General features: G+C 32.6%; 1 protein-coding gene and 1 long non-coding RNA gene across 21 annotated transcripts in view; one reads left to right on the forward strand and one right to left on the reverse strand.

Moving 5' to 3' along the window:
* SLC4A10 (solute carrier family 4 member 10) overlaps positions 1-24,120 on the forward strand; it is a 363,956-nt gene that overhangs the window by 239,406 nt on the left and 100,430 nt on the right. For 8 of the 19 annotated variants that reach the window (XM_063790514.1, XM_054679076.1, XM_063790522.1 and 5 more), the window contains 5 exons: positions 3,113-3,301; positions 12,553-12,644; positions 14,169-14,258; positions 19,349-19,506; positions 22,597-22,684. In XM_063790514.1, coding sequence (XP_063646584.1) covers positions 3,113-3,301; positions 12,553-12,644; positions 14,169-14,258; positions 19,349-19,506; positions 22,597-22,684 — 617 coding nt within the window. The remainder of the gene's footprint in view (positions 1-3,112; positions 3,302-12,552; positions 12,645-14,168; positions 14,259-19,348; positions 19,507-22,596; positions 22,685-24,120) is intronic. The other 11 variants (XM_063790518.1, XM_063790520.1, XM_054679077.1 and 8 more) reach the window with 3 other exon arrangements.
* Positions 23,742-24,120, reverse strand: part of LOC107973811 (uncharacterized) — a 29,430-nt gene continuing 29,051 nt past the window's right edge. For both annotated transcript variants that reach the window (XR_001716267.2, XR_008546614.2), the window contains exon 5: positions 23,742-24,044. This is a non-coding gene — a long non-coding RNA (uncharacterized LOC107973811). The remainder of the gene's footprint in view (positions 24,045-24,120) is intronic.

Genomic DNA, 24,120 nt, shown 5'->3' on the forward strand with positions numbered 1-24,120 from the left:
GAGACGGGGTTTCACCGTGTTAGCCAGGATGGTCTCTATCCCCTGACCTCGTGATCCGCCCGCCTCGGCCTCCCAAAGTGCTGGGATTACAGGCGTGAGCCACCGCGCCTTTTCTCTTATCACCCAGATCCTGGGGCAGAATAGACTGTATTATGTAGGCATAATAGCTTGCTGAGATTGCAGGACTTCACTCTGGACCCAAAGTCATTATGGTCCGTTATTCTTTCACACTTTTCAAGTTAATACTAATATGTATTGTAATGGTGAAAAGAACAATGTAAGTGATTACTAAGTCAGATTCCTTTTGGTACTTAAATGTCACCCTAGTATAAATTATATTCTCAAGCAAAATGAGTAATTTTTTCCAGACAAGTAGATATAATTTGATACAGTTATACTTTGGAGAAGTTTGCTGTGTATTTCTCTGTAACTAATGAACAGATGAGTGTGTTTTTTAATATTTACTTTTCTTTACATAACTGTTTCAAATAAAAATCTTATCTTTGAAAAACTGTGAAGATAGTGACCTATGGCTTTTTTAGTGTTCGAGCCTGGAAACATTGTGCTTTAATAGAAATTAAAAATCATAAACATATGTAGGGTTTATTATGTGATTACTTTTGATTCTGACTAGAATATTGAACTGGGAATTCATATCATGGCTTATATTTGGAACTGCTTTACAATAATATCATATTGGTATTCTAATAACCTACTTTACAACTTCCATTATGAAGTATATGCATATTTTATATACATTTTTCCATCTTAGCAAGGTTTCAGTGTAATGTCATATACGTTGACAATTTATTATTTCCTTTATTTCAGATTAACCCAGGGGTATTATAACTACTGATCTCCAAAGAACTGAAAAATAGATTTAAATATTATTCTATAGTATCACACATTTTCAGAATTGGAAGGGACCTTTGAGGTAATTATAGTGACTGACTTTCAAACATTCCAGGTATATATTATGGGTGACTTCCAAATATTCTTTCTACTTCTTTCCATTGTAAACACAAAAATGATAGAGCACACTATATCCCACGTGCCACATATGGCCGACTGCCTGATTTTGTAGGGCATTTGAGCTAAGAATGGTGATTATATTTTAAATGGTTGAAAAATAATAAAAAAGAAGTTAATATGTTGTGATGTGAATATTATATGAAATTCAAGTTTCAGCATCCTTAAAAAAGTTTCATTGGAGCATAACCAGGCTTATTTGTGTACATGTTGCCTGTGGCTGCTTTCTTGCTACAAAGGCAAAATTCAGGATTTGTGACAGAGATCATATGGCCTACAATGCCTAAAATATTTGTTATCTGGCTCTGGACAAAAAGAGCTTGTCTATCTCTGGTTTAGAGAATTAACTCTAGAGTGAAGCACAGTTCTTGATTAGCCTGTCAGTCATATGAATACCGTCTCCTTTGCCAGTGATTGGTTCAAGATGGGCAGGGCTATGTCAGTTAGACTTAGGATAATTTTTCCTGGCCAGGTGAAAAATAACTCATCTAAGAGAAAGTCACAAAAAAACAATATATTTCTCACTGGATATGAACAAAAATATATATTTCCTTGTTGCTGCTGGAAGCCACCTTATGACCATAAGGAAAATCAGCCTGAGGTTAAAGCTTACCCTAGAGGAGGAGGAAGTTAACAAAATCACAGAGAAGCAGAATTATAGCCAACCTAACTTTGATCTTTCTATTATGTGAGCCAATAAAATTGTTTTATGTAGTTTAATTTGGGTTTTCTGCTATTGATAAGCCCAGCTTTGTCTCTACTTGATAAGCTGTCACAAAATATGAATATATTGAAACCACCACAAATTTCAAACCAGGAACCCATAATCTACATTATGAAAATTACAAAGAAAATCTTGTTCTGGGAAATATTTACTGATAGCCTCAATATTCCAATCAGTGCATCAGGTGCCTTATGTCATTAGTCTTGGCACCAATATATGATATAGATATTATTATCTCCATTTTAAAACAAGGACACTTAGGTTATTCAACTTTGCAAAGTTGTCTAGCTAGAATGTCATAAAGTGGCCCAAATCTGTCTCCTAGTTCATTTCCATTTCACACTGAAGGAAAACATTGTTGGTAAGGGAGCATTCTGCTAACTTTGAAACCTTTATTGTACTCAAAAAGGCAGTGGAAGTCAGCTCATTGTAATCTGCTTTACATAAGATGTTAATGCCTAAAAAACAATTAGAGTTAATGTTTGATAATCAGAAAGCAGATTAATTACACAAACATCCATTGATGTGATCTTTATATCACTAAGAAACTTAAAATACCTTTACTTATCTATTTTACTGACATTTTTGATACTATGTATGGTAAATAATCTGCTTAATTATAGACTTCTGAAATCTCACCTTCCAGTCTTTGTTTTGCAGGTATAGAATATCTTTTTAATCTAACATTCTCAAGGGAGTGTGTTTCCAGCAAAGTTTGAGAAAGGGCTGATTTTCTATCCATATGAAACAGAATTGTTTACTCTCCAAATTCAGTAACTATATCACTTCATAGGCCTCTTTGCATCAGATTTTCACAGATAGACTTTTGTTCACTTAATGGGGAAACAAGGAAATTAGTCTGTACTAGAAAATGGGAAAAAAATTAAAATATAAGTATAAAACCAATTTTCAAATTCAAACACGTTATGAATTGTGAATTCAAACACATTATGAATTTTCAAATTCAAACACATTATGAATTTTCAAATTCAAACACATTATGAATTTTGATATTATCTCTACAGCTATTCCTCCCATCAGTGTGGATAATAAAGAAATAAAGAACTTTCTTCTCAATGCAACTATTCCCATTTGAAAAATAATACTTCATAAGAATTATATATTTAAATAGAATGGTTTATAATGAAAATTTGCCCAAATCTTTCTTATTCAACATTTCTACAATGGAAGATAAATTTCCATTTATAACAGCATGCTTAGAGATTTTTTAAAGAAGTTATTTCTATTTCAAGATGAATAATATTGTTTAGGGCTTGCATATTTGGACTCAGTGGTTCACGGCTGGCACACGTTCTAGAGGAAAGCTGTGCTTATCTTCTTCCGGCCTTTTCTCTTCAGATATGGTTCTTGACCAACAAGTGAGCTCAGGTCAGCTGAATGAAGATGTACGCCACAGGGTCCATGAGGCATTGATGAAACAGCATCATCATCAGAATCAGAAAAAACTCACCAACAGGATTCCCATTGTTCGTTCCTTTGCTGATATTGGCAAGAAACAGTCAGAACCAAATTCCATGGACAAAAATGGTAAATGTTTGTTTATTGTGCTCTTTATGTCTACTATAGGTCTCTGACATATCAAAGCGCTTCTAAATCTTTTAAAACTTGTTTTATTTGAAAATGATTTTTTGAAATTCAGATTATTGTAGAGTTCTTTTCACATGAGTATATATTCTTATTATCAAGCATCAAATTGTAAAAATTTTAGAAAAGAACTAAAGTTTCCTGAAAGGTTCAGGAAAAAATGCAAAGAAAACTGATATTTAATGAAAAAAACTTTTAGATTTGGCTGCAGAAAACATAAACAGAGCATCTGTGGCATACCAAATAAGGTCCTAGTCTCTGTCCTGTAGCTTAAAAATGTAATGCAGGGCTTTGACTTACGCCATAGATGGTCTTTTAGTTTAAAGGAATCATGATCATCATCTAGTGTTTGTGGAAAAAAGATATTGGTTTCATGTTGCTCATAGTTAACAAATTCCATTAGAGAAAATGATTGAAAAGACCAGCCAGTGCATTGTTTGTGGCTTTACATACGTTATGGCTGATTCCGGTTCAAGGGCTCATTGCTGTTTGTAATGCAGCGTCTTCAACATCCATGGAGCCACCCCACTTACCATCTTCATAAACCAACATAGATGACCACCATTGTTTCCTAGCAATCAACTTACTATGATTTATGCTTCAGACTATTTCGTCTTTCCTGTATTTTTTGTTCTCTCCTTGCGTTTATTTAACCCCTCATCATTTGCAATAAGGAAGTTGCTTAGGAATCTCCTGTTATCATCCATCCTTTCTATTAGTCTCATGAAAGAAAATGAAGTTACCATGAAGATGATATGAATTTGTTAAACTTCTGTAAGCTTTAAAAGTTTCCAGTTCTAGGCCGGGTGCAGTGGCTCACTCCTGTAATCCCAGCACTTTGGGAGGCCGAGGCGGGCGGATCACGAGGTCAGGAGATCGAGACCATCCTGGCTAACACGGTGAAACCCCGTCTCTACTAAAAATACAGAAAAATTAGCCGGACGTGGTGGTGGGTGCCTGTAGTCCCAGCTACTCGGGAGACTGAGGCAGGAGAATGGTGTGAACCCGGGTGGCGGAGATTGCAGTGAGCCGAGATCGCGCCACTGCACTCCAGCCTGGGCTACACAGCTAGACTCTGTCTCAAAAATAAAAAGTTTCCAGTTCTAAAAGATAAAAATTACTGAAAAGTATTTTCAAATGCTTTACTGGAAAGACTGATTTTCACGAATGGATGAAAGCACATGTAATGACAGTGTGAAATATCATGTAATCTCACCCTTATTTTCAAAAGCTTCAGAGATGCCTTAAATAAAATGTATGAAAATTAGTTTTCTTCAGATTTGCTTCATATTATCAGTTTTCATGCTACTGTATCAAATATACATAAAAATATAGGGTAAATGCTTTATTAAATAGATAAGGATGATTAGATGTAATTTTGTCTCAGAATGTAGAACCAGTTCTTAATGACAAAATCATTTTTGAAATACTCAGTTGATTTTTAGGACTTTTCAATGACTGAATATAAGTCATTTTTGTTACATAAAAGAGTCTATAGATGTGCGCACTTAAGTTCAATAAAATTATTATGAATACTTTATGGTAAATACCAACTTGTGTTTGTAGATTCCACTGAACATTCTGAGGAGATATAACTTGCTTTGAATCAAATCATATATTTAAAACATATTTATATTCTAAATCACAATTTGCTTTAAAATATGTGATACATAAGATAACAAAACTTGAGGCTTTTATATTCTAAGAGATGTATTACAAATGCAGTGCTTTTGTTATGCTTATAATGCTAGTATTTATTTGGTATGGTAGTGTTAAAATAGACTCAGTTATTTACTAATTTTGGCTATGGGATTATGTCTACATGATTCCAAAAACTTTATTAAAATATACCCAAGAATTAACTTCCTAAGAATGCATGCAGATTTTATAAAAATGAACTTTTACCTTCATAACTTTTGCTAGAAATCAGATAAGATATATGTCTTTAAGAAAGAAGTATGTTTCTTCAAAGAGGCAAGGATCTTGCATTTTGAACTAGTTAAAATTTATACCTTAAATTTCATTGGAGATAATGTTTACTATAACAATAATTTCATTGCATTTTTTTTTCAGGCAAGAGACTACAGAATTTATTGGAGCAATGATTTATTGTAATATGCAGATCTAGGCACACTGTTTGTTACTGCTTTAAACTTCTATTAAACATAAGAAGAGATGTTAGAATTATAACTGTGAATCACAAATCTACATATAGTCACAAGGTTTTCTGAGAGCCTGCTTTTTGTCTTATTTAGGAAATGGTTTAGTTTTCCTCAAAAATCAGAATCTGAGTGGTTCTAAAGTGATTCTGTCACCATCTGTACAATCAGCCTTTATCTGAACACATACAAATCTTTTCGAGGCATACGTAAGGGCAATAAAAACTTGGAAACATTTCTAATAAGATTCATATACCCAATTAAGTATTGTTGTAGAGTATGCTGTCAGAAGTGGTTTTCTAAGCCTAAGCTTATAACACCTCCTTATGACTCTGTTTTGCTTCCTCACACACTTTGCATAATTATGTGTGTTGAGAATTCTGAAAATATGTATAGACTTCACCAATTTAGAAGTAAATCTCCTACCCAAAAGTGAAAAAAAGTACAAAAGACCTTTACTGCTAAAGTTCTTAATCTACTTATGAACTCTAAAGCCTGACAAACTCTAGATATATAAACAAATTGAAATTAATAGCCATAAATGTAAATTGGACATTCTGTTTTAAATATGCAATCAAGATTTAAATTTTTGTGCAATAGTTCAGAGAGATGCAAAAGGATTTCAAAACATCAAAAAAGTAAAGGTAATACTATTAATTTTTAAAAATCTTAGTAAAATCCATTATGCTAAAAGATTGACTTTTTTTAAAAAAAAGATTAAAGAATAGAAATTAAATAGAGCAAAGATTTTTCCAGAAACTTTAAAACAGAACACATTTTCCTCCCTAAGCATAGTGGTAGAAATAAGTCCCCGTTTCTTGTTTAATGTGCTAAAATTATCTCAAAAACAAATTGAAGCTTATGTAGATAAACCTGGAAGAGTCATATAAAATAAAGTTTCTACTTCCTTAATTGACTTGTGTCTTGAGCATGTTACCTTGTTAGTACTCTCCGGGGTTAAACATTCAGACACTGTATTTCAAACGGGGTCTTCCCCATTTTAAAGATTAGATTAATAAAATAGTGCATTTCCTTGCTCTTCTCCTTCCGAAGTCTACCATTCTTTGTCCATTCCTTTTTTAGTGATTTGTGATAATTTGTCAATCTCATCTCTAAACACACTAGTTCACGCGTTTGAATAATTTTTTTCTTGGTATTCCGCATTCTCTTCAGGGCTAATGTGAAGGATGCTATGGATTCACCATGCATTTTTAATGCCACCATGCTGTGTTTAACTTTCACTTTTCATTAAGCATCAAAACTGTGAGAATTAAATGTCTGATTCTGATGTTTCAATAAAAAGCGACAGTTACATTTGGCAAAACAACAGCAAAAATAATAGAAAAATAATATCTACTTTGACATTAGTACCCTGAAAAGGGTATGGGTGGTAAAGCACTCAAAATAAATATATCGAAAATATTAAAATAATTATTTGAATTAGAAAGATTTTCTAAAACTAAAAATAAAACTTTTGTGTTAAGGGATCTAGAAGACAAATTTTATCAGTATCTGTATTTATCATTTAGGTCATGTATTCAATTACCTTTTGAGACATTGGGATTATAAATCTATTATAAAATATTATTATCCTTATGATAATTTTTATATTTTTGAAGATAATTTGGGATTATTAGTTTTCTTAAGTATAGGATGTCTTTATTCTGCTCTATCCTTTACTAATAATTTCTAACTCTGTTCGTTTTCCTTCACATATCTTTTGTCTCTCCTAATCTGAATACTTTCCAGTTGTACCTTTTATTTAGGATCTCAAAAGGAGTTACAGTGCAGAAAGTCTCTAACTACTGTTCAACGCCATAGGTTACTGAAAAGCAGTTAGATTTGGGAGCCTGGGACATAAAGTTCACTCTTTAGGCCTGGGTAGATTTCAGCCCTTAAAGCAATGTACACATATGTATTGTGCATAATATTTATTTATGGTTTTGGAAATCAGACCTATTACATTGTAGTTACTTCTTTTACAAATGCTGTACTTTTAATTTTCAGATGCATGCTGTCTTTCGTATTTAGATATATATGCTTTCTTGCTTTTTTAATACAATGGTCTCATAAATAAGATATCCAGGATTTAAAATTTATCCCTCATAATGTTCTACCTTTGAAGAAAAAATAAAGCTAGAATAATAATTCTTGAGATTGCTTGAAAGAAAACTTATTAAAAGATTTGTGTATATTAAATAATTAAACATTGTTTAATAAATATGATATTTTCCACCGCTCCAAGAAAATCAAGATGTCATTGTTGACACAACTGATGGGCCTGCCCAGAGGCTATATTGTCATTACAGTTTTGGAATGTCAAGACTAGATTTTAAGAGCAAACATAATTCTAGTATGATGTGTTTGAATTTGTTATTTCTTATATTGCATTAATTATTTTCAGGCATACTAATTTTTCTCCGAGTTTAATTGTTTGCATACTTCTCATGTTTTTGAAGGGTAGCTCACCTAATCAGCATTTTCTAAATATTTAGCCCTTCTTTCTTCATGTTTTCTATTCCCATGAATAAATGTATTGTTACACATGTATGTAACTTTGTCATTCATCTTTATATTTCTTTATTTTGCTCTGTCTTGTGTCTGTCTCTAACAGGCTCATCTCATCTCTGTACCTCCCTCATCTCCTACCCTTTGGGTACTCTAAATGCGTTGAAGGTTTCTGAGGTAGTGTAAACCAGCTTGGTCTCTAGGTTAATAGTAATGTACCTCCATGTCTTCATCCCAGTTTCCTTCTAGTGCACGTGATTTACAGTGGATTAAGCAGTAGAAAATAATGATACATTTATGCAATATATTCTATTGATACGAATTTGGCCAACTATAAATTTAAAAGTTGCTAAGCTGCTATTTTATAATACATATGTGCATACTTAAAGAAGAAGAGAACTATAGCTAAAGACAAATGAGTTAATATAATACTCAACAGGGTTTTTGAGAATATACCTTTTTTTCCAATAATGAAGTGTTTTAATAATACTGCTATTAATTAAAGTCATGAAATAGTACTTTTGATGTAATCTCATGTTCCTTCCTTTATGATAAAGAAACTTTATGATAAAGAAAATGACTTTGCCAGTCTCACAATACACTTAGTGAAAAATTTATGGTGTAACAAGCAGAAAAACAGCTTCATTTTTCTAGTTAGTATTTACTCAAAATACTCTCAGTTTTCTCCTATGCTAGCCCCATATCTATTATAATTTGCCCTAGAAAAATTCATGGTCTATAATAACTTTTTATCTGACACATATGATCCCTACATGAAGACTCAGAGAAAAAAAAATGAATTCGTAACTCAAAGAAAAGTAATTCAGACAGGTGCTAATATGAATACTATATAATATATATCTTAATTGGTAAGATGTCAAACAAATATTAGAAATTTTGATTTAAGGTGAAGAACTCTTGAGCTTAACAGGTCATAAAAATGTATTTAGTAAATAGCAGAGGAGATATTAGGTTTCTCAAATGTTTCCATTTACGTTTAAATAGTCACAGATACCAGTTAACCTTAATGATATCTACTTTTCATCAGTTTTTTAATAACTTACCGTGAATATAATAGATTACTCAATGTCTTTTTTTCATAGTCATCCTCATGCCTCAAAATTTTCTAGGTATTATAAAAACAGAAATAATTGAACATTGCAATGACATTCATTTATAGGAAATAATATGGGTAGTGATCAGTGGACAAAGGTAATATAAAGAAACAGGTAAAAAGCATTTGTTTGTAAGTACTGTGGTATAGTACTTTAAAAAAATTACAGTATACAATTAGCATTCATAAAGCTTCCACACATATATGAGTGCTAAATCCTAAACTTATACTAATTTTTTTCCGTGAGGGAAAAATATCCTAGCAAATTCTTTGTTATTCTATTAGGAAAATTTTTACTTCTGGCTGAAGGTAAAATTCTGTACCTGAAAATTGTCATTCTGTGAACCATTATTGCCTTAGACATCAGCAAGAAAATAAGAGATGCCCTTCCAAAATCTGAATTTATTGATTCTTCTTATGTAATAGTATTTCAGTTAATGAAATTAATTTTGAAATTTAGTCCATCATCTTCTTTTGAAAGATGGTAATAATTGGCATAAACTAAATGATTGGCATAGAGAAAAATATATTTAAACAATGATTACAATTGATAATAGAACTATAAAATCATTTTTAATTTATGAGGTTTCAATTAGTTCTATATACTATAATTCATGCTTGAATATTGGTTTTATATATACAGCAAATAAAATGTTAAGCTTTTTAAAAGACTTCTATTTTTTCAAAATAACCCAAATCAAACTTGTTAGCTTAATTTTTAAATAGTATCTATACATCGTTCTATATACTACCAAGTTGTGAAAACTGCCTTGAGGATATACACATTTAATGTACATTGTTTCAACTTTAACAAATTAACTTACATTTTTAGAAATAATAGACAAGAAATAACAAGATTTGAAGTGCTACTTAAACTTCGCAGGACTTTTGATGTGATTAAATATATTTAATTATGAATATTAACTCCTATCATTTAACTACTGCTCTGAAATATAAACGATATACAATTTGTGGTCTTTATGTCTATGTCATAGGCTAGTAGTTTTTATGGCTTTTTATATTAGCATACATTCTATACACATACCTAGAATCTAGGACTAGCAAGAAGTTTACTGTCATCTGATGTGTCTGCTGCTAGTTAAACTCTCAACTAGGTCATTATCAACATCACTTAAAATATTTATAAAAATAGTTTCTAAATCCCTTCTTCATTATCAACCTTATAAAGTAATATTTTCTAAAATTGTTCTTGTTTTAGAACAAGAATAGCATACAACAATCTCAAAATATATTACTTATTATAATTATTACATAAAATATTAATTATTAATTACTGTAATTATTTACAAGGAGAAATACAAGTATTAATATTTTAAACATACCACCTGAGCTGAAGGTAATTTATGAAATGCTCTGCTTAAAGTATACAAATGAAAGCATAAGGTATTCAATTTCTTCAAATGTTAAGTTCCGCATATTTTCTATCCAATTCAAAATTTAATCTCTTCAAAGTTAATGACTTTGCACTGGGTTGACTTTTGTTTTGTATGTGTTTGGTGATATAACTAAATAATTGTTCTTCCATGTAGATTTATACCACACGAAATGAATTATTATAAGAAAGCAGATATGTGTTTATTTAATTTATCCATGACTTGAGTTTCACCACTCGATTTTACAGAACATTCAATAAATTTAGTTTTAAATATATCTAATGTTCTAACTCATTAAAATATGGAGAAATGATGTGAAACTGGTGATTGAAGACATCTGTTGGTAGCACAAATGCATTATGTAAAAGATTTTTTTAAAACTACAGTTATTATTTTGAGAATGGTAAATTGAATGGCTGCTAATGAACAGTTCACAGTCATAGCTGCACATTGTGGTTAGAAATGGGAGAATGAGAATAATTTACGTAGCTTGTGTGACATTTATCTGAAGTTTATATATTTCCCTAGAATATGCTATACTCAGAATTTGTGAACATGGTTTGAGGTGAACTTATTTTAAAAAGTCATTTTATTTTCATCTTCTCCGAATATATTCTTTTACATTTTTTAATGAAAGTAGTGAAATCCTTAAGTTCTAGAAGAATATTAAGCCTATTACTTTCTGGCATTATAACAACTTTAACCATAAAATTATTCCTATTAATAAATGACCCCTGCTTGAGAGGCTTACTAGTCCAAAAAGCAAACTTATAGTAATATTTGAAAGTAAATAATTAGTATTTTTAACCACAGTTGGTAATTTCTAGGTAACAAAGAATAAGTGGGTTTTCAGGAGAGAATTTAAGGGAAAGCGTTTTTGTGGGGGTTTTTTGCATTTACACTGGGAGTTTAGAGAATTTCAGTCAGAGACTGAAGTGATTAGAGATGACACTAAAGGTGAATTTAGAATAAAATTGGGATTTAGGTAGGTAGAGAGAAGAGCCAGACAGAGAGAGTATTTCTAACATCTACAACTGACGTGAATAAAAGCAGTATTTTGAGTCATTGAGTTATTATCATAAATATGAGCAAGGCTTCAGAGTTGAGTTGTCATTATTCATTTCACAGAAAAAAAAAGATGGGGAGATGTTTAATTTTCATTGCATTGCTAACTATGAACAAATTTCATATGACTTACTGCAAACAATGTTTCATATTTAGTGAATGATGGAATTTAACCTTTTCTAGCCATTGCCACACTCGCAGAGCTACTATCCACTTAATTCTCATCATCTTCCCTATAATAGGGAAAAGAACTACAAGATAATTTTGTTTTAATTTAGTGTTAATGCAAAACTAATACAATTCAAGTTTTTATCTTTTCTCACATCACAGACTAGTACCAGTATGCTTATATAATAGAATAGTCAGAGGCATAAAATCATATCCATAGTGTTCATACTGTGTGAAATAAAGGTATTTCTAACTGAACCCCCTTATATAGAAAACTGTAAGAGTTATGGCCAAAGAAATTTTTTTCATTGGTTTGGCTTTTTAGATGCAATAGAACCTAAAAATATACTGTGTAATTTTCAGATAAATATCCGTCCTTTTTAATGCTTTACATTTTAAATTCTTCAGGCCGAGCTTACATCTTAACAGATGTCTATCTTGTCTTTTTATATACGCCATTAGTTTTGGTTGGAATCTAGAAATCAATGATGCTTCAAAATCCTGGTAACATTTACATATTTTGTAGATAATCCTTATTGAAAATAATCTTTTAGAGTTTTTATCTGAAAATAGGTTTATTTTTTACTGAATTCTCCCATTTCTACCTGTAACTGATAATAAGAATGTTTGTATTAATATAGATTTATTTATATTGACCCTTCATTCTTACATCATAAATTTATTAAGAAACCTGTTAGTCTAGTTTAATTGAAGTGCCTATTTCACTCAGTATGTCTACAACTATGTAAGTAATTGTTTGTATTCTGTCACAACAATCTCTTTTAGCAGGTCAGGTTGTTTCTCCTCAGTCTGCTCCAGCTTGTGTTGAAAATAAAAATGATGTTAGCAGAGAAAACAGCACTGTTGACTTTAGCAAGGTGAGCTTTTCTCCCTCTCATCTAAGTAAGTTGCTAAATTACTACTAGAAATTACTACCCATTTTAAGAGGTGTTGACACAATATTTTGCATGCGCTTTTTTTGTTTCTTGTCAAAGCTTGATATTGTTACAGATAATGTTAGCATTAAGTCCACATGTAACATTTTGCCTATTCAAAAAAAAAAAAAACTGAACCTGTGAATTTTATGCATAGTGTTCATGTTTCAGCCACTTGGTATAATGTTATCTCTTCCAATAAAAAGAATAACTGGGCTTCACAGGGAATTTAACAGAAGTTTAATCTATTTTTGTTTGTTTGTGTTTGTTGTTCTTTGTTTGTTTGTTTGTTTGAGGCAGAGTCTCGCTCTGTCACCCAGGCTGGAATGCAGTGGTGCAATCTTGGCTCACTGCAACCTCCTCCTCCTGGGTTCAAGCAATTCTCAAGCCTCAGCTTCCCGAGTAGCTGGGATTACAGGCGTGCACCACTATGTCTGACTAATTTTTGTATTTTTAGTAGAGACGGGGTTTCACCATCTTGAACAGGCTGGTCTCGAACTCCTGACCTCAGGTGATCCATCCGCCTCAGCCTCTCAAAGTGCTGGGATTACAGGCATGAGCCACCCCGCCCGGCCAAGTTTAATCTATTGTTTAAAAACTTTGGCTAGTTTGTGTTCAAAATCACTTTTCTTCTATTTGTGGGAAAGCAAATCATAATATAAAACTGAATTGTTAATGTAATTAAGGAAAAGTCATTACTGTAAGGAAATCCTAGAAGGACATAGTAAAACTGAGCAGAGTTTTAAATAAAAACATATTAAGAACTGACTGTGTTGAGGGATACATCTAATTGGAGACAACTGAAGTGAAATCATTAACTTGAATGTATTCTTAGAAAATGAGTCAGTGACAATGATGTGATTTTGATTAGCAAATTCCTGACATTGTATATGTGCCATTGCAAGCTATGGCAAAGTAACAATTGAGTGGAAAAGAGGAGTTTCTAGCCGTGTGTGGTGGCGCGTGCCTGTGGTTCCAGCCACTTGGGAGGCTGAGGTGGGAGGATTGCTTGAGCCTAGGAGGCAGAGATTGCAGTGAGCTGAGGTCGTGTCACTGCACTCCAGCCTGGGTGACAGAGTGAGACCACATCTCAAAAAAACAAAAAAAAGACAATGCAAAAGAGAAGGAGTTTCAATACTTGGTGAAAATATGGCAGGTTAACAATTCTCTTTATCTGAGTGGCTGAAATAGAAGTAACTCAGAGTAATATTTTAATAAAGCCCTTAGCACTGGCAATAATTATAGTAGTGGGAGGAGGTGGGAATGGATGGAAGCAGTAGAGGAAGTAGCCTGAATCAAGGTTCTGAAAAGATTAATAGTGATCAGCTCCTTGGACCTGTTTCGGAATCCCTCTGACAATGCCTAAATAATCTAGATCTAGTTACGTGCATGCTCTCCCTCTGGTGCCTGGTGGAATCTCCGTGGGAGCATGGTGTACCAGCTTAAGTCTGTTAATTATGCGTGCAGGGACTGGGAGGCCAACAAAAGGGGCATACTAGTCCATGTGGGATGAAACAAAGGCATGAAAAAGGACCTCCACACCAGCAAGAGAGAGAGGTGAGGGCATACTCGGGCTCTATTTCTACAGTGGTTCAAAGCTCATTTCACTGTATGGAGGCATGTGATTCAAACATTAAGCCAGTTCAAATGTATTCCATCTGCCACTCTAAGAACTATCTTTTTAAAGCATTGCATCTTCATTCATCTGCAAGTTGGAAAAAGTTGTCACAAACTGCCATACATTTAATTTCTGATATTCTTAATTTGAAATGATCTTAAAAGCAATAATGTAACGAGCTGCATATTTATGTATAAATGCATTAACAGCATAAAGAAGGCATATTTAACATCCTCAGAAACAATCATTATAAAGCACATAGCTCCTCCTTTCAAATAAATTGTGATTTAACTTTTTAAAAATAATATAACCTTTATACACTGATTGTATATCTCCATATTATGTTGCTTTTGGTTGTGTGACCTGCCTTTGCAGCCTTCAAGAATACTTCATCACATATGAAAGAAAATGAAGATTGCCAGTTGTAGGCAGTAGTCTCATCTTCTGGTCCCCACCAAACAGTTAAAACTATGGAAGAGTCAAAATTCCATTTCCTTTCTTTTAATCCTTTTCTTTCTCTTCACATTTGTGATCACTGGCCGGTTTCATCTTTTAATAGGCAAGTTAAATTTCTAGAGCCCTCTACTTAGTGTCAGCTCTTGTTCATAGCATGGCACACTGGAAAGAATGTGGCTTTTGAGAAACAGCATGAGATCTTGAATCCCAACTCTGGCATTATAAACTAGCTGATCTTGGAGAAGTTCTCTAAAGTTCAGCCTTCTCATTTGCAAAGTAAGAAAACTATTTACAATTTCGTTGTGAAGATTTAATGAGATAATATAGAGAGAGGTGCTGGAACAGTGCTTGACTTGTAGCAGGTATTTAATAAAAGGTGGTTACACTTATTAGTGTGGTTATTAGTAGTAGTAGAAATAATAGTGTCAGAAATAAAACACCAGACCATAATTGAATGTTTTGGTCTCCACTGGGTCTTTAGTGCCTTGAATAGTATTTGGTATATATTTGTTGAATGAATCCTTCAAGATTCAAAATAATGTAAGCCCAGTTTTGGAATTTAAAAAAGACTAAGTAAGATTTTTTACTTTAAAGTCTGAGAGGGCAGAAAGTAGAGTTTGAAAAGAGCAATTGTGATCTATCACTATGGAAACAAATTTTAGTGCCAGATTTTGCAGGTGCATGAGTTGATATTTTTTAGCCTTATGATTTTAGTTTAGTAGTGAATTTATCAGAATTCACCTAGTCTCCAGGTTAGTTCTCTGTTTTAATATTTTAAGTCTTAATATACAGATTCCAAAACCCCAGAATCTTAATATGCAGATTCCAAATATTTTGAGGTGTTAAGAAAAAAAAGGTCTTTATTCATCTTATATGATTTGATCATATTTATTCCATCTACATTCAACCTACATATTTGTAACCCTTCCAGTGGATAGACGTATCAAACTTACTTAAGGAATGATTAGGAAAATAACTGGAATTATCAGGTTTTAGCTTCCCATAATACTTTTAAAAAGCAGATGTGTCAAAGCAATATTTGTTTTTGTTTTTCAAGCTGACAGTGGAACGTAGGTATTTTATGTTGGTGGTGTTTTCTTTTACTTCAAATGACCCAGAGATGGCTTCACATAATTTTCTACATAGAAAGAACTTCCATCTGCATCTAGCTTTAGTGTATGAAACATATTAGAGAGAGTTGTATTATTTAATCCTAGAACTGTAGGAAACCTTAGACATCTCCTCATTTAGTCAGCAAGAAAGCTGAATTATAGAGTGATTAAGAGAGCTGCTCAAGATCACTGGCGAGTTAGTGTCAAGACACCATTTCTTCCCAGAGAATCCCTATGAAGTTTCTTGTACTTTCTATAATGGGCTGAAGGCTTAAACTTTCTCCTTAAATTTCCATCTGTTTTTCCTTTAACTCTTAGCGTGTAGTTTGCCCAGACACTTCCAATTTCACCTTGGTCTTCTATCTAATCTCATTCCTTGTTCCCTAGAAATGTAACTGTTTCTCATCCACAGATTAAGTATCAAAGGCCCAGAAAGAAATATTTCCACTACCAGCATAAAGGTGAGGTCTGGACAGCCCAGAAGCATGAGTGTAAATACAGACCCAGAAGAGTATAGCTCGATTTCTTCAAGATCCTATTCAGAGGACCAGAAACTTCCAGGATTTCCTTCTTGTCCATTCCAAGTGTTTGTGTTCACTTGACAGTTTTCTTAGGGATGTAGTTCAACCTAGATTCTCTAGAGCTGCTTTACATATTTATAATTTTATAAGAGGTCACATTCAGGTCTTTAAACATAATATTTTATTATATTAAAAGTTGCTTAAGGGGGCCAAGGGCATGGTGGCTGACACCTGTAATCCCAGCATTTTGAGAGGCCAAGTCAGGAGGATCACTTGAGCTTAGGAGTTCGAGATCAACCTAGGCAACATGGTAAGACCTCATCTCTACAAAATCTAGAAAAAATCAGCCAGGCATGGTGGCGCACCTGTAGTCCCAGCTACTCAGAAGGCTGAACTGGAAGGATCAGGATGGCTTGAGCCAGGAAGTTCGAGGCTGCAGTGAGCTGGGATCGCACCACTGCACTCCACTCTGGATGACACAAGGAGACCCTGTCTCAAAAACTTAACCAAACCAAAAAAGATAGTTGGTTTGTCAAATAAGTTTCTTCATGAAGTATATAGTACACAAACACAAAATATAGGGTTGCCCCATGAATAATATAATATGTAACTATACATAATATAGAATAATATAATTAGATAATATATAATCGATTACTTCCCAAAGTATATGATTACTCCAAGAATAATGTAATGTAATGAGTATAATACAACGGCTACCCCAGATATGTGCTATAGTACTATAACTTATTCCATTTGAAGTCAAAAGATGAATTTGCTTATCCTGAATTTAAATTCTGTATATTTTAATGTTTTTTCTAAATAACAGGTATCAATGATATATTAGGTATTTTGTAAATTTAAAGATCATATGTAATGACCATATATTTTCTTTTACAAAATTTAACTATTTTAACATACTATGTACTTCTTGATTTAATTAAATTTCATCTTTAAACAGTTATTTCTATAATCACCACTTGCCCGAGGCACAGACTTTCGTAGTTAAGACAATGGCATTTGTCCAGCAATAAATGAGTCTATAGAATTTTCAAGGTGGAATTTAAATTTCAGGTATTATCAATATAATTCATATTATCAATTATGGATTTTAAAAAAAGATGTTTTCTCATTTTAAATTTTGTTCAGTATATTTATATTGTATCATTGTTCTTTCCATTGAGAGAGAAAACTTAACTGTTTATTCTTTTAGTAACAGAAAGGATTATGAAATTTATTATGTTTTCCTCACAGAGCTAATAGTATATGGGAAATCTTCTATTCCCTCCTTGGGAATTTTGGCATTACAATGAAAATGTAAAGCATTACTAATTTAAAGCATCTTAAATGTGTACATTTCTCCTAACTAGATAAATACCTACAAAAATACCACAATAAATCCCATGAAATTTAACCTTACTTATTATAGTAAATAAATACTTTTGCTATCTATAAACTAAAAGATCAGATTCCACAAAAGCAAAATATTTGCTATATAATCCAGTGTACATTAATTATGAATTTACAAATTTATATTTGGAGTACATTTGTAGCTTAAAAATTTTGGATGTATAATATTTGTTAGATATTTTTATAGGCAGTTTTGCTTTGTTAAATCATTCTTCCTTTCCTTTAAAATAAAATAATGATTCTATTTAATATTTTTGATGGAGTACTGTAGGATATTTTTATATTTAATCCTTGTGAAAGAATATATACTTCCTATACTAGGTTATATATTTTGTGGTATCCTTATTCTTTGGAAAGATTAATTAGTTACAAAACTTCCAAATAGCTGTACTATCATCTTGATTTCAGAAAGCAACATATTTAATGTAGTCACTAAAGTATTACTATGGATTTTTTCATTTTAAATTTTTGAGAAAAATATTCTCAAATCATTAAACCTGCAAAAGAACTATCTAGGCTAAAAAAAATCTTCTCAGCCTCACTCATATTTGCCAGGGCTCGTTCCTCTCTTGGCTATTCTCACTTTGATCTTTGGCCCTCATTTCATTAACATTAGAGCATAAGATCAATTACTAGAGCAGATAAATTCTTATTCCCCTAAAAACAGAGTTTCATAAAAAGCTACTCAAGTGAATTAGAAACAAGACATAGATCTTGTACAATTTACATTAAAGTCACTGCTTGTCTTTCACTGAGGCCCTATGCATAAAAATTGATATTTATTGTTAAGGATATTTTGCATTCATTTTTTAGACTTCACCCTTTATTCTTAGCATTTCTTCTTGTTAATTATCACTTTTGCTTTGTGTACATTCATTTCAATCACAAACATCTCATGTCAGAAATTCAACTATAGCTCTTCAGTAACTCCAAATGTTAATATTTTATTCTTATTTTTTTCTACTGTGTCATATCTAAATTCTCAGATGAAAAACCAATATTGAAGAATTACCAGGCCAAGTATATAATGTGAAGAATATAGAACAACTAGAAAAGAGAAGAAGGTTAAAGTCATAATTTATACTGTAAAGAGAAACATGATTATATTTCTTTTGACATAAGCATATTTATCAATTAAAATGTATTATGTACAAAAATTAGGTAATGTAATATAAAATATTAAATCTGTTGGCAAATGCTAATTAAATTATGGTTAAAGAATAGTTATTTAACTGAACTCACGTACTTTTCCCTGTCTAAAATTTCAAGATTGTTGAGGCTGGAGAAACTTCTTTTAAAAATAATAAATAGAAGTACCAGAGTACTCAGCTTATTGATGACCAGTTAAAATAATCCACAAGTAAAGAAAAAAGGTTATTATAGAAAAAGGGCAAATGAGATATTTAACTGTGTGTATTTATTTAAACTATATTTATTCATGGATTACTATATGTGAAGCACTGTGCAAGAATATGATTTACCAGATTTTTCCAACTTTGACTTATCATATTTACCTGGTGATGCTTGCAGGTTGATCTGCATTTTATGAAAAAGATTCCTCCAGGTGCTGAAGCATCTAACATCTTAGTGGGAGAACTGGAGTTCTTGGATCGAACAGTAGTTGCGTTTGTCAGGTTGTCTCCAGCTGTATTGCTTCAAGGACTGGCTGAAGTCCCAATCCCAACCAGGTAAAAAGTATAAAAGCGTCTTTTGTATTTTTTCTTAAACCATCTTTTCATGGAAAGAAAATGAGGATTCAATGTAATTTGCTGTTAGAGTTTTGACTAGAAACTAATGTGAAATCCACAAAACTACTATTAATTTTTGTTTGTGGAGGAGGGGAAAAGTGCTTTAAAAATTATTCTCTTCTTTCCTCCCTTCTCTCAAACTTCTGCTTCATTTTAGGCACATTCCTCATCTCAAGGTACCCTGAAGCCATATGAATCCTTTTTTTTTTTTTTTTTTTTTTTTTTTTTTTTTTTTACATTTTTGGTAAAAGAAGTGGTAACATGTTAGCTTTTTCTCAAAGATTGCATTAAATTGTCTGCTAAAGAAAGAAAGGATCCTGTGCATGAGTGTGGTCAAACTCAAAAACAGCAAAGTTACTAAGGTTTGCTTACACTTGAATAAGAAGGCCTTCAAAATGCATGTAAGTGCCATCGTTAGGATAGCGTCAAATATATGTTTCAATCCTAGGCACAGTGGGCTTCCGACACACAGGGTCTGTAGAAACACTGGTAGAAGTATTATCGCAGTGTGGTTAGATCTGAGTTAAAAGTACAAATTTAATTTGATGATCAGAACTTGTTTCTCATTTAACAATAAAATAACAACTTAGGGATAATACAAACTGAATTGTGCTGTTTCTCATGTTTTAGAATAAGGCTATCCATTACTAAAACTGTAAAAAAAAAGAAAAAAAGAAAAAAAAGAAAGGAAACACAGAATATTGACTTTAGCACATTAATTTCCAAGCAATTTACCCAGGAACCTTGTTTTCTTCCATACTTCTACCATCAGTGTGATTCCAAAATGCAGATAGCCTTTTACTCTAGTCCTATTCCCACAGCAAAACATGTATATTTAGGGCCCCGTTCCCATATGGCTGGTGCCCTTTGTTTGATGCTTCAGCTATCTCAAAAGCTGTTAGTGCACCTCCTCTTCCAAACATTGAATACCTTAGCCAAGTTACTTGATGAAAAGTTCAGGTACTGTATCAACTGTAGAATATATGTCCTCTATGAATCTTTGGCCTTAACTCAAAATATAGCAGATTACATAACTCCCTGCTTTGATTATGGATAAAATATTCTACAACTATGGAACAGCACAGCCAGGAGAGGCCTCATTTTGTAAGAGCTCAGCTGACTGGAACGGGATTCAGTGGTTAAGTACCTATGTCTGACTATGGTTTGGGGGAGGAATCTAGTTACTGTTCAGATTATAGAAAGAAGTCTATGTTTATCCTGTTTGAGAGTTATTGAGATGACTGATACACATCAACTTTTATGTACAAAGGGAAAGGATGAACTGAGCACATTAAAGTGGCATCTGACTGTGTGATTCAGGCTATATGTTTTCTATGGACAACCTGTAACCTATTCAAGGTTTCTGGGAGTCTGGGATTTATATCTAAGATGTTAAACTTGCTAATGGTAGAGTTACTATTATAGCAGTTTAAAATTTCTTTTCAGTCCTCCAAGCAGTGCATTTGTGTTCCACCACTTAGGAAGGTGTCTGGTGAACTATGAGCAAATGATGGCTATTTATGACAATGACAGTGCTTGTATTTCAAAAGAAGGAAAAGAAAAATTCCCATGAGTAGAAAAAAGCCGTGATGGGGTTATATACCCTTACTGTGAAAACTGTCAGGTTTAAGTGACCTTATTTCATACTGAGATAGCAAAATATGTGTAGAGAACAACGGAGAAAAAAATTAGGGCCACTGTAGAGCAACTGTATGAGAAAAGATTTAAAGACAAGACTATTTAGTTAGGAAAGGTGAAAAATGGAAGATTAGTTGGACAAACAAAATAAAGAAAGCCATTCAGGGTTTCTTATTATCCTTTTTTTGGGAAGACAAAAGGGCATCCTATTAATACGATGGCAACAAATAGTAGAAATGTCAGAAAATAATCTTTTAGATCTTTAAAAATAGCCCATGGAATGGAAACCTGAAAAATAGCAAGATGTACATAGGTTAGGAAGTTTCTTAAAAAGCTATTATAGTTGATAAAGCACCTGCCACCGAATTAAACCATTCCTGTTTTTAATGTATACTGGACATTTCTACATAGTAGAAATTGGCTTGGGTTCAGTTGTCACTGACACACACAAAAAATATTGTCACATCCTCTACAATTGTGTAATATTTGCCTCATGTAAAAACATGTACAATCTCTAAAGATTACAACTAAATGAGGAGTAGAATTATAGTAACTATTTTAGTACACCTTGTGAAGTCATTAGTCTTCATACTTAACAGCATAAACCATTTAACAAATTAACACCATAGAATGATATGGCAGAATATAGGGCATTCTTTAATTTTCAAAATTTCCCAGAAGGATTGACTTTCTCAGAGACAGGGCAATTACCAGTCTGCTAAAGTTAGAGTATCTATTGATTTCTTTAAAAGCACCACTTGTGATGATGAATTTGCCAAATGTTCGACCTAATATAGATGGAATATTATAGTGCAGATGCTATTTTTATTCCTCAGCATTATAAATAATAGATCATTAACTCCCCATTTTCTTCTACGTGGCTGATCTTTGATTCCTGACAATAATTTTTTATAATGAAAATTGCACATACACCTACTGTTTTTTGACTCTATATTTTCTCTGTTTTGCTACTGTGTTACCTTTGTCCCCTTTGAACTGTTCACCATTTTGCATACAAGTGAGTTTTCTTCCTTCCAATTTAGAAAGGTCTAATCAGATTTTACTTTTCCCACTTTCCTTCTCTAAGGATCATAGAATCCTTAAAATTCCCAATAACAACTGCACATGCTGTACAGGTAACTAAACGGAGAAACACTGTGACAAAAAAAAAAAAAACACGGAAAACCATGCATTCCCATTGCTTGAGGATCTTAAGCATAAGGGTCAATCATGGTAAAATTTTTCAAAATAATAATGAACTATGAAAAACTATGGAAGTATTTGCCATCACAATCTCCATTTTCAGTAATTCCTTTGAGATGAGTGATTCTGTATTACTAAAATTATTTTTATATTTCTACCTTAAAACATTTTTTTTCTTCTTAATTACAGATTTTTGTTCATTCTTCTGGGACCCCTGGGAAAGGGTCAACAGTACCATGAGATTGGCAGATCAATTGCAACCCTAATGACAGATGAGGTATTTATTCAAGTTCTTTGGGAACATTTTCCCCCACTAGGTATACCTAAAACTTTTGGAGGTCCTCTTTTCATGACAGTTTGTTGTGAATCAGATTTCTCTGTATTGAATCCCATTCTCCCATGCTTCCGCTATAAAATCTCCTTTAGAAAAATGTTTCCCAAAGGGATAATAAATTAACACCCATGAATATAATATTTTAAAACTTCATAGTGTAAAGAAATTTTTTCAGTGACACCTAGAATATATTATTAATATTCCCTTTATGGTATATGTGCTACCAAAGTAAGCACCGTTGTTAATATCAATGGAAATCTTGTTTTGAGTAAAGAATTTTGAAGTCTAAAGAAAAAACAATAGCAGTTTATCTGAATAGTATACATGACACCAAAATGCATGCAACATCTATCAACTCTCTACAGTTGCCTGAACGTAGATATTTTTAACCTGGGAGTTTGGGGACTATTAGAGAAGCTGTAGATAGATTTCAAGGAGCTTGTGATTTCTGTAACAGAGCATGTAAATTTTTCTATGTAAAAAATTTGTATGTAGATTTTTTGGGACTGGAAAAAGCTTTCATCAGCTCTTCAAAGAAGTGTATGTCTCAAAAATATAAGATCTTGAAAGTAAGAACATAAAAAGTAGCATCATACCACTATTTTCCTTTACTTGGATTCTCCAACACATTATGGAAATTTGTTGTTATTGTTAATGGGAAGAGCAGATGCAGTAGATCACAGAAGGGGCATTAAATCAAAATTCAGTTGTAAGTGAACAAATGGGATTATATACTTCTAGATTTCATCTAAATAATTTAATAATGTTTTTATTGAAATACATGGCTGCAGATATTTGAAAATTCTGTAAAAAGAGCCAATTAGTATTGTATATTACTTTTTCTATGTTTACAATAGCTAAAATTTGAACTTGTTTCAGGGGTTCAATATTATAAATTCTTCAATCTGTCCAAATTATGTTTTATAGTGTTATATGAATTAGTTTTTGATATTTACGCACAGGAAAGCAAAAGCAAGAAGAAAAACATTTTTCCCCTCAGTTTTCAAAAGGAACCAACTTAATGAGTGTATTAGTTTACAATGACTGCCATAAGAAACTACTACAAATTGGGTGGTTTAAAATGACAGTAGTTTGTTTTCTAACATTTTTGAGGCTAGAAGTTTGAAGCCAAGGTGTCAGCAGGGCCACAATCCCTTCGAAGTCTCTAGGGGAGGATCCTTCCTTGTCTCTTCCATATTCTGGTGGCTCTTGGTCTTCCCTGGCTTGTGGCAATAGACCTTTGTTCTCTGTCTCCATCGTCACATGGCTTTCTCCCAGTTGTCTCTGTGTGTCTTCTTATTTTCTGTTATGAAGACAGACATTTGTCATTTGATTTAGGGCCCATCCTAAATCCATCCAAATCATTGGATTTAGGGCCC

The sequence above is a fragment of the Pan troglodytes genome, chromosome 13, assembly GCF_028858775.2.
Source record: "Pan troglodytes isolate AG18354 chromosome 13, NHGRI_mPanTro3-v2.0_pri, whole genome shotgun sequence".
In the NCBI taxonomy this organism is placed as follows: Eukaryota; Metazoa; Chordata; class Mammalia; order Primates; family Hominidae; genus Pan; species Pan troglodytes.